The 11,821-nt window shown below is 41.4% G+C and overlaps 1 protein-coding gene across 1 annotated transcript; it reads right to left on the reverse strand.

The window, feature by feature from the left end:
* Nucleotides 1-261: 261 nt before the first annotated feature.
* On the reverse strand, nt 262-3,157 carry LOC132843984 (calglandulin-like). The gene is made up of 5 exons (XM_060867132.1): nt 2,957-3,157; nt 2,510-2,684; nt 1,289-1,433; nt 908-1,008; nt 262-383 (listed from the first exon to the last, which is right to left on the reverse strand). Exons 1-5 carry the CDS (start codon nt 3,056-3,058, stop codon nt 340-342), a joined length of 567 nt encoding a protein of 188 aa, XP_060723115.1. The 5' UTR covers nt 3,059-3,157; the 3' UTR covers nt 262-339.
* Between the last annotated feature and the right edge of the window lie 8,664 nt (nt 3,158-11,821).

Below are 11,821 nucleotides of genomic sequence, written 5' to 3' on the forward strand. Positions count from 1 at the left end.
ACTAGGGTTTTCCTGTGTTGCTATTGGTCGGTTGTAGAAAGATGCGAAGCCACGATTGGTTCCAGTATACATCCTTCACGCATAACGGGATAAGATTTCATGGCTAAGCTAGCTAAACACCATGACCGTGGTGGAACTGGGTTCAGGGATATTAACCCTTTACTGACATGTTATGTATATTCTATACTATATGTAAAGCTCCCACATGTTCTATGACTTGTTCAGTGATGTTGGCTATCAATAAAACGTTAAACAAAATGGTGTCGTTATAATCCTTTAATTCAAACATACAGTTGTTGATATTTCACTGTTCATCCACATGCTTGTCCAATTTGAGTTTCAAGTCATCTTGAAAGAGTCTCCAGTCATCATGGCAACAAATTCTGGAAAATGTAGTAGATTTATTTTTAGAGAATTATTTTCCCACACTGTGGCATTTCTGTATAGCAGTCATCTGTTATCTAAAATCTGTCAGTCATCTGTAATTGAGACTAAAATCTGTCAGTCATCTGTAATTGAGACTAAAATCTGTCATTCATCTGTTATTGAGACTAAAATCTGTCATTCATCTGTTATTGAGACTAAAATCTGTCAGTCATCTGTTATTGAGACTAAAATCTGTCAGTCATCTGTTATTGAGACTAATATCTGTCAGTCATCTGTTATTGAGACTAATAAAAGTATGTTCTAACAAAACCATAGTGATATACCTTTTAGTATTTGACCTGAACATTTTAGTCTCAACACTGACTAATCAGCTAAGTAGTTTACTTAGCTTTAGTTTACAGAACTAAAGTGTGCAGGAAAGGGTCTTCAGGTCTTGGTTTGGAAACGTGTTTTACAAAATATAAAAAATAATTGTTTAACAAAAAAATGTCATTTTTGTTATAGATAAGTTCCTAATCACCCTCATAATCAATGGTTCCATCTCCATCTTTGTCAGCCTCCTTCATCATCTGTTCTGCTTCTTCTTCACTGAGAGCTTCACCAGCATTCATCAATACATACCTGCACACAGTTATGAGGGAGTTCATACTAAATTAGAATAAATCATGTAATCTAAAAAAGCGTGCCTTTATTTGTGTTTATATTCTATATAATGGACATCTTATGTTAAAACATTAGGCAAAAAACATATTAATCCCTTACAGGTTGTTTTGTCAGATACAGTCCTTATTATATATATAAAAAAAGTGATAAGCTAGAACCTGGAGCAGTATTTACAACAGAGCTGTTGTGAAATAATTTACAATATTGTCAATCTGAATAAGATGGGTCATTAATTTACTTGAGTGTATTCCAGTCAATGTAGCCCTTGGCCTCCTTATCAAACACTTTAAATGCATCTCGAAGCTCAGCATCTTGGTTTTTAGCTCTCTCGTGGTAAAGAGCCATAAGACCCAGAAACCTGTCACAGTTAAAGGTGCCTTTGCCTGTAAAAGTACAAATGGTAGTATTCACAAAACAATCAAATAAACCAGGATAACAGCATTAAAACATAACCTCCGCACATTTCATTCCAATTTAGAATATTATTTGCATTTATAGTAAATCCTATAGTAGTCCTATAGTATTTATAGTAAGATCCCACAAGACATAGAAAAAAGACCCAAAGTTGCTCTTGCTAGTGCTATTGATTCCAATTTATGTGAAAATACTAAATGAGATTGGAGTTAGTTATAAAGTTAAAGGGTGTGATATGGTTTATAGGGCAATATTTTAAATTGCATTCAGTCAGGGTTATTTTTTTTGGGGGGGGGATGTTAGAGAGAGAGAGAGAGAGAGAGAGAGAGAGAGAGAGAGAGAGAGAGCTGTATACTGTGAAACATAAAATGATAAAAATAATCGTGTAATAAACAATTAATTTTTTTTATTTACATTCATTTTTAAATGTTATTTTTCTACTGAATGTATTTATTTGTTAATTGTTATTTATACTGTAGCAAGCTTTTCACTTAATAAAAAAATAGTACTTTGCAAGCTACTTTAAATATAACTTTTAAAAAAGGCACAACTGAGATAACCTAGGTCTTAATCTGTTCCTAGCCTGTAGATGGCGTTAATTTGCTTTTTTAAAGGCAGCCTAGGGTGAAAAGGTCACCCACATTTGGTGAGATCATAAATCCCTCTACTCGTCCAGCGTAATCTTCTTATACCCCACTGTTTACAAAACCCAGTATGCAGAGTGCTCAAATTAACTGTCTGACATATAAAGCCTCAGATACATTTAAAAAGAGAGGGAGAGAGAAAATTGTCCACTGTGTGTGTGTGTGTGTGTGTGTGTTTGTGTGTGCGCGCGCGATTGTGTCCTGTAATGGGTTGGTACCCTGTCTCTGGTGTCTCCTGCCTTGTCCCCCAAGTGTTCAGGGATAGGTTTATTAATAGATGGGATGGATGAATTTAAATGAATTTTGACAAATTTTACAAGTGTTGTGCTTTTTTCAGTAAAAGTGAAAGTATGGTGAGAAACAGCACAGAGGCAGATGCTCCATCTTATTATTAAACTTACCATCTTTATCCACATTTTTGGCCATTTGACTCAGCTCCCTCTTTGTTGGGTTGATTCCCATCAAACTCATCAGCCTCTCCAGCTCCTGTGTCTTCACGTCCCCATTCCCCTCCTCGTCGAACATTTCAAATACACCTTTATAATCTGTGATCTGTTCTGGAGTCAGTTTGCTTGCCTAAAATGAGAACATCATTTACTGTAAATAAATGTAAATCTGATCATCCCGATTTGTTATTTTTTACACACAAGTCATACATATGTGGTACCTATTGACTCTAGAGAGTGTATATGTCAAAGAATCCAATACATTGAAGAAACATTCATTTAAAAAAAAGAAAAACCTTATAAAATGTTAATTTCCATGTGTACCACAAAAATCATAGAGCTATACAGTATACTGGAAATTATTTTACATTTTAGACATAATAAATACCATATAATGCTTACCATTTTGTCCGGATCAAATACTGGTAGCTTCTGTGTGTTGTTCTGCTGGAGTAGTGATGGAGCCTTAAAACTTGTGGGCAATGTTATAATAAAATGTCCCATGAGATTTTTTCTCACACCATAAATGGTATCTAAATGATACTTTAGAGCGCATCTGCCTGGTCTGCACTTGGAGTAACACTTTTACTCTAAGTGCTTTTGAGAGAAATGTCACATACTAAATTGTACTTAAGTCTTTAGATCTTAAGGTAGGTAAGTCATCTGATCAGTTAAACTATCTGAATAAGGTTGGGTAAATCTCTGTCCCTCTTTGGGAATTGATAACTTCATCTATGTCAGTCTCAGCATGTGCTTTAGGTCACACTCTCTCCCAAGCCAGTGTTGGCTATGAAGCTTACCAAATAAAGGGATAAGTGAATCATTAGGTTTCTATTTCCAGTTCATACCAACTGTGGCCATCATTAGAAAGATTATTCCAGCACATTAATTGTTTTGAAAGAGCTTCAGCTTAGAAAGGTTCTCTTTTTTCACTAGCTTGGTAGACCTTTGACATTTTAACATTCATCTTAGTATTACAGCACCTGCACTAATATGTAATGCAGTTATCTATAGAGTTACTTTACATATTATATTAAAGCAGGTTTATACAGACTGTGAATAACCAAGAGAACTTTTCGATGCAAAATGTAAAAAATTAAATGAAGGGAGGTAAAAATTACATTAATAGGAAGAGTTACACGTACACTCCCTTTTTTAAAACAAATATCACATTTGTTTCTAATCTATCAGTTCAAATCAACCTTTCATTTTTATTATTCTTTTTAAAAAAAGCACTTCCCCTTTCCTAGAGATCCAGAGCCTAGGAACACTAGAGTGTGAGGTGGAATTACACCCTGGATTGGATGTACACCATGCCCACACACCTAAGTAAGAAATGCACATGCATCCACTTATCTATATATTGTAAAAGCGTAACATGGTCAGCCCACTTTCTTAAATTGCTCCAAGGACAAGTACTGATGCTTACATGCCCATAGTAAGGCACTTTTAGTGGCGGACAGGGGTCAGCAAGGGCGATCTGACCGGTCTGAGGCTAAGAAGCATCATACACAGCAAGCTGAGATGTACTGAGTGTTCTGACTCTGCAGTAGCCATCATTGATTTTAACTTTAAGCTCTTCTGTGGGCTTAGACCAGATGGGCTAGCTTTTGCCCCCACATTCACATCACTAACTTTTGGGTGCCCATGGCCATTACCAATTCACAGTTGTCCTTCCTTAGACTTCTTTCGATACTACATACACTTTTGCTAGGTACTAACCACTTTATACCAGGAACACCCCACAATACCTGTCATTTAGGAGATGTTCTGACCCAGTCATCTAGCCAGCACAATTTACCCATTTTTCCTACTTCCTACACATCAACTGTGTTGTTCACTTGATGTCCAATATATCGCAGCCCTTGAAAGGTGCATGTTATGAGGTAATCAACGTTATTCACTTCACCTGTGAGTGGTTTTAATTATATAACTGATTGGTGTAAGCTGAGGTGCATAGCTAACAAGATTCTACATAGGAAGCAATGGATAATTAGATACCAGAATTATGTGATTTCAAAGGATGAAAGTTGGCAGATAAATAGTTTTTTATACTGCCAAGCCATCTGTTTTAATGATGTGCAACGCTTTAGAGCCAGCAATAATTCAGCTGGCAATAAGATATTATGTTATTCTTTTGCATGTCCAAGTTTTGTCTACCCATTGATTTCTTGCTAATGGCAAAGACAGACTGGTCTGGGATGTCTCAACCTACAATGAGTTTTTTTCTACTCCCTAGTTTGCTGCATACCATAATCCAACATGTTCTGTTAATGCACATCAGCACCTTATCATGTATTTTAATAGAAAAGTTTGTGAAATGAATATCCTCCAGGGCTGGAAAATTCTGCTTTTCCAAGATAGCATTGGTGTGCACTTGGCTTCTCTTCATATTTTGCTGTGACTCTTTTTGTGGCCATTTTTATACTCATTTTGTGCTTTGAATTTATGTTGTATCAGTCAGTACTTTTACAAGTGATTGCTATTTATCAACATACATAGGTGAATATGAAGAAATCTCCAAAACAAAACTAAAAGACAGATAAAAGAGGCCTATTGTGAGTGTTTTTTTATTATTCTTAAATGACAATTCTCCATCATTACTGTAATGAGGAGTCATAAGACTGGGGATCCATGTGCAGCTGTTTTAATATTCAAACGAGACTGGGAATACACGGGAAATGCTCAGAATGATTGCCGAAACAAATCGAGACTTTGCACCGGCGTGGAGTTCAAGTTCATCTTAAATAGGAAGTGGTTAATGAGGAGCAGGTGGCGGTGTAATCAGCGGTGGCGAAGGATTCTGGGGAGTGTAGTCCGGAAGGGCTTTAGTATTCTGGAGACGCTTCTCTTCGCTGGTGTTCAGGAGGTGCGTGTGGCGCGCAGACCGTGACAGATCCCCCCCACCCCACCCCATTCGAAATGGCCCCACGTACCTGGGGCTTAGTTTTTGGCTGGGCAGGCGGAGACGGATGTCGCGGGTCGAGAGCCACACCCATTGGCCGGGTTGATATTCGGGGTGCGCCCTACACCTGTCAGCTTGGGTCTTCTGTCTCCGGGTGGCCCTCTGCAGTTGTTGATGTGCTGCGCCCCATGTCTCTTCGCTCCGGTGAAACCAATCGTCGACGGCTGGCAGGTCGGTGGGTGTGTCAGACCAGGGAATAAGGGAGGCTGGAAATCCAGGACACATTGAAAGGGAGATAGGCCGGTGGCGGGTTTTACGAGGGAGTTTTGGTCTGCCCGTTGGACTGTGGGTGGTACCCCGAGCTGAAGCTGATGTTGATGTTCAGTCGCTCGAAGAAGGCTGTCCAGACCCGTGATGTGAACTGGGATCCTCTGTCAGATACGATGTCTTCGGGCAGACCGTAAAAGCGGAAAACATAATTACGTAGAGTTTCTGCCGCCTCAAAGGCCTTGGGGAGGTTGGGTAGAGGGATTAGGATGACCATGTAGTTCAGTGGTCTTCACTATTTTTTTTCATGTGAGCCACACTGATAGGACAAAGTCAATAGTCAAAGAGCCACTTTCACCGCAAAGTATGCCAAGTTATTCAGTCTTAAATAGCTTATCTGCTTAAATACAATGTACAATATTGCAATACAATAATTACTCGAGTTGCGAATGATGCATGCTCCCCATCAGTTACCTCTTTTGTCACTGTCACATTGCTTTGTTGCTGTTCATTTTGTGCACAGGATTGTTTGATAAGAAATCAATCCATTTTTTAGTTCGTGTGTACAGTAAACACAAGTTGTTAACTAGCATGAAACACAAACTAGCTTCTGGCAGGCCGCCAAAAACTGGCTATTGCACAGAATGCAGTGAGTCAGTGACGAGTCAAATAATATATAAATATATATTATTATTTGTAATAGAGCACATTCGTTTTGCTTCCCTGATTGTTTTTAATGTTATTTAAATGAAAAATAAATTTTAACCACATGATCATATCATCGTATTATTTACTGCCATGCGAGCCGCATATTAAAACTTGCCGAGCAGCAGGAGGCTCGCGAGCCGCGCAATGAGTAACAATAGGTAGAGGGTAGAGGCTTTAACAAACCCGCGGGGCGTTGGTGGGAGGCTTTAGAAGTGTTGCACACCGCGCAGCTTCGGACGAATTCCCGTGCCTCCATGGGTAGTGATGGCCACCAGAACTGAGTTTTGGATACCAGAACACCAGTTTTGGACCAAGTGGATTGTTCCCGCAATGCCGGGGTGACCGGAGCTAGGGCTGGCATGTAGGAGCTCCAAGAGGGCTGTATGCAGGTTCTCGGGCACGTAAGTCTTGGTTGATGGACACGCCACAGGCGGGGGTGTTTGTGCTTGGCAGATCTCGGTCAGGATGTCCCACTGAATGGGAGCGAGGATGCGAGTTTCGGGGATGATGGGTTCAGCTGGCGTGTTCTGATCTGTCTCTCGGTGCACGCGCACAGGGCATCGGCTTTGGTGTTCTTGCTTCCTGGTCTGTAGGTTACCGTGAAGTGAAAACGGGCATGAACAGGCCCACCGTGCCTGTTCATGCATTTCGCAGCAAGCAGGTATTCAAGGTTTCGGCGGTCAGTGAGAACGACGAATGGGTGCTGTGCGGCCACCAGCAAGTGCCAGTTTCATGGACAGCAGCTCGCGGTCTCCCACGTCATAATTGCGTTCCGTAGGTGAGAAACTTGCGGGAGAAATATGCACACGGAAACATCTTATTGGCTGGTCCCTGGCTTTGTGGCAGGACTGCTCCGATTCCCATGCTGGAGGCGTCCACTTCCACTATGAATGGCCGATTCGGGTCTGGATGATGCAGGATGGGCGCCAAGGTAAAGTTTTCTTTCAGGTGCCCAATTATTTTCGGGGACCAAGTGAGACGGGCTGGTGCATTCTTAATCATAGAGGTGAGGGGCACCGCGATGGTGCTGAATCCGTGGATGAACCGGCGGTCGAAGTTGGCGAATCCTAAAAAGCGTTGCAGCTCTTTGATGGTTAGTGGTCGAGGCCACTGTAGCACCGCCTGTACCTTTGTGTCGTCCATGGCAACCCCCTCGGTCGAAATGACGTAGCCCAGGAAGGTTGTTGAGGTCTGGTGAAACTCACACTTTTCTGACTTGGCGTATAGACGGTGCTGAATCAGGCGCTGCAATAACGTGTTGGACGTGCTCCGGCAGGTTCTCGGAATAAATGAGGATGTCATCAATGTAGACAATTACCCAGCGGTCTAACATGTCGTGGAATACGTCATTAATGAAGCACTGGAAGACCGCCAGACTGTTAGAAAGGCCGAACGGCATGACTAAATATTCATAGTGGCCAGACTGGGTTTTCCACTCATCTCCCTCTTGGATGCGGATATGTTTATAGGCACAGCAGAGATCTAGTTTGGTGAAATACCGCACTGACGGCACGAGCGGAAGGAGATATCGAAACTTGACCATGATATCGTTTAAGGCTCGGTAGTCGATGCACGGTCGGAGCCCCCCATCCTTCTTCTTCACAAAAAAGAACCCTGAAGATGCTGGGGACACAGAGGGCCAGATGAACCCCTTTTTCAACTCCTCCTTGATGTATCCGTGTTCATGGCCACTGACTCCGGCTGTGAGAGGGGAAAGATTCTTCCTCTAGGCAGTGTGGCCCCTGGCATGGCACAGTCACAGGGGCATTGTGGTGGTAGTTCAGTAGCCTTGGTTTTGCTGAACGCCTCTGCGAGGTCCTGGTACTCGGTCGAAAGTTCGGTGGTGTCGGAGGCGGAAGGCGTGGCCTCCATGGTGTTGAGTTGGAGCGGCCCCTCCGTAGGCCGGTGGTGTTGGGTACACGCGCTGCCCCAGTTCAAGATTTGCAGGTTGGGCCAGGAGATGACTGGGTTATGGAGTTTGAGCCAGGGCAGTCCGAGGATGATGGCATGTCGGGGAGAGTGGATAATGTGAAAACCAATGCGCTTGTGATTTTGGTCCCCCACTAGTAGGTTGAGGTCCCTGGTGACGTGTGTGATGCATCCTTCTCCAAGTGGCCGTCCGTCTATCGCCTCCATTGCCAAAGGGGAAACACAGGGAATTACCGGGACATTATGGGTTTGAGTGAACTTCCATGACATGAAGTTCCCCGCTGTGCCCAAGTCGATAAGAGTGAGGAGATTAATGTTCTCTCCTCGCACCTCGAGTCGTACACCGATCTGGGTGCAGTCCCGTGATTGAGGAATGACAGAATCTTGATTCACCGGAGCGGTCCGCCTGTTGGATGGTCTGGTGGGGCAGGTGGCCAGCCTGTGTCCGGGCTCCCCGCAGTATAGGCAGAGCTGTTGGCAGAAGTGTCACGCTTGTTCTTCATTTTTAAAATAATAGCTAAGAGACTTTTATTTAATATTTCAGGTTTCTATTTTTCGCTTTTATTTAATTGGTGTTAATACCTTCTGACAGAACTGGGGTTTCGCGTTTTAGATTTAGGTTAAGGATTATGAAAGCCAATCAATTCACTTTGTTGTCATAAATCATTTTGTAATCATTTAAAGGTACTGTATGTACAGAGTCATTGTCCAAGTTTTAACTTTCTGGTTGATGTCTTAAAGATTCACTTAAGTAATACTCCTGTTCTCAAATGTACTAGTCCTTTTTCCAGCAAATCACCTCCACATCATGATGTTTACATTCCCATTCTTCACAGTTAAAGTTGTATTCTTCAGATTGAAAGTATTACCTATTTCTCTCCATATGTAGAGCACTGATCACTGTGGGCAAACTGTTCAATTTATGTTTAATCAGAGAACACTCCTAAGAAAATGCTAGATCTTTGTTCATGTGAGGCATCTTTCCTGTTTAACAGCTTTTCAGGCTACAGTATGCTGATATAGGACTCACTTGATGGTGGATGTACGTATTGTGCTATCTAATGCCTCCAATTGCTTCACCAGCTCCTTTGTTATTGTCTTGGTGTTGAGACTTTCAGACCAAGGTTCATTCATCCAGGCAAGTTCATTTGTACCTCTTACCTGAACAATGCAGTGTCTAAATGGTCCCAAGATGTTTATATTTGCAGACAATTTAAAGAGATAGTCAGCTATCTGTATATACCGTATATAACTTCTGTAAAATTATACATACAATGTACATATCACATATTGTATTTTTTATACTCCTCATTCTCTACACATATTGTGCTTTACATACATCTGCACTATTTCATTTATGTGTCTTATAGCCTTTATATTTATTCACTGTACATATGTTTACATATATATCTATATATTACATTCTGTACATATGTTACATATTTATCTGCACTTGTCTATTTGCACAATTGCTACTCTGTGCTTCTGGTAGATGCCAAACTGCATTTTGTCATTTTTACATCTTCTGTTTGTAAACTTTTAACCCATTGGAATTCTCATATAGTGAATTTATACTGAAAAGAAATCTCTCAGATTTTAATTACATGCCAAAAAAATGTATGTATTACAAAAAAGTTCACCTACATCATCACACCCTGCACCAAACCCATTCTCATGTGGGTAAGCACAATCCATCATAAGCAGATTCTGCTGCTATTTACCACCTCCTCTAAGCACCCAGTCATTCTGGGCATGATGGAGCTCCATAACCCTCAGCTGTGTAGGCCAGTCTCAATTGCCAGCCACAATACTGCCTCAGCCACTGCATCCACAGACCGTGAACTAATGTTAGCCTTTACTTTCATTTAAACAAACCAAACAACAGTTTCCAGCAAGGTTACATGAAGCCCTACTACATTTCCTGCCTTAACAGCTTTGTCTTTGGTCTAATACACTGACAGTGCATTAGATGCTGGAATGTTGCCAGGGCTCTAAACAATCCAAAATAAAAGGTCGCAATTGGTGTAACCCAAACAGAGTGGAAAAGGGTACCTGCAACTTGGCAACCTCTGTGATTTGAGACTTGAAGAGGCAGTCTCCTTATTGGACCAGGATGGATTGCATAGCTATTGGACCACTCACTGGGAATCGGGTCAGGCCCACACATTGATGACATGCTCAAAGAGGTCTACAAATGCCTCCTGGTCATGGGCAGCCTCTATGGAAACACCTGCCAGCTGGATCAGGCTCCAGAACACCTGCAGGGCGTGGAAGCACTGTTCCTGCTTTTCTTGCAACTTGGGGAGGACCTGATGTTGGGTTTGGTGGATGACAGCAAGGAATCTCTGCCAGTGGCAAGGACTCCATCACAGCGTATCTTTTTATTTGTAGACACCCACAAACACATATGGCTTCATATGACCTTCGACCTTTGACAGCCCATGACCGAAGAAAGCAAAGCCTTGCAACATTGGACCCTTCAGGGTCTACAAGCCACTATCAGTGACATCACATAAAAGCTGGAATCCTTCCAACACTGCCATATAGCCCCACCTTTTCATGTTTCTTGCATCAAGTCAGTCATGCCAGACCCCCCTGCACCCGATCACAAATTCTCGACACCAACAACTACCTGTGACATTGAGGGTCAGTCCACACATTCTCATTTATAACTTGCAGAGATTTCTATGCTGACCATCCACAATGCCCTGTTCCATGCCCTCTGGTATGGCCCAGGGAAGTAAGTAGTCCTTGTGGGGACTCTGTCAGGTCAAATAGTTTTCCCTATAAAACATTGTGGCCTACAAACCTTACCGCACCAGACTGCACCTCCCACAATACACCTGAACGTCTACATTCACAGCCACTATTCACTTTTGATTTCACCTCACCTTGCCTATTGTTTCACTCACACCATGTGAATTTATAAACCCCTTTTTAATTTCAGCCACACAGCAAAAAATCTGTTCAGTTTCCCTAGCGTTCTGTTAATATCAAGGCTTTTGTCTTTGTTTGCTTTTCTGGTTCACGCCTGTTGGATATACTGTTTGCTGATCATTTGACCTCTGATTACTTTTTTTAGATTGCATAACATTTCTGACTGCAGTTTATAATAAATTAATATAAACTGCATCTTCCATAGAAGTTTAAAAGGAAGCGTATATTCCTTTTAGTATATTTGCAAACTACAATAGCTGGGCTGAAATTTTGAATTTTTGATATGGCAATGGCATCTATTAGGAAATGGTTATTTTTACACATGGAAGAAAATTGGATGGATTCTTGGGTGCCATTCTTTTTCTTAGGACAGAGAATTTTGTCCTTTCCAGTTTCTCATGTAAGTATGATGTAACTGATAACAGGAACTAACTTGTCTCAGTTGTTTCACAATCTTAAGTATAAGTATAAACAAGTATTATATATAAGTAAATATAGTGTACATTCAAAAGCATAATTGT

This window comes from Tachysurus vachellii, chromosome 4, assembly GCF_030014155.1.
Source record: "Tachysurus vachellii isolate PV-2020 chromosome 4, HZAU_Pvac_v1, whole genome shotgun sequence".
Classification (NCBI taxonomy): Eukaryota; Metazoa; Chordata; class Actinopteri; order Siluriformes; family Bagridae; genus Tachysurus; species Tachysurus vachellii.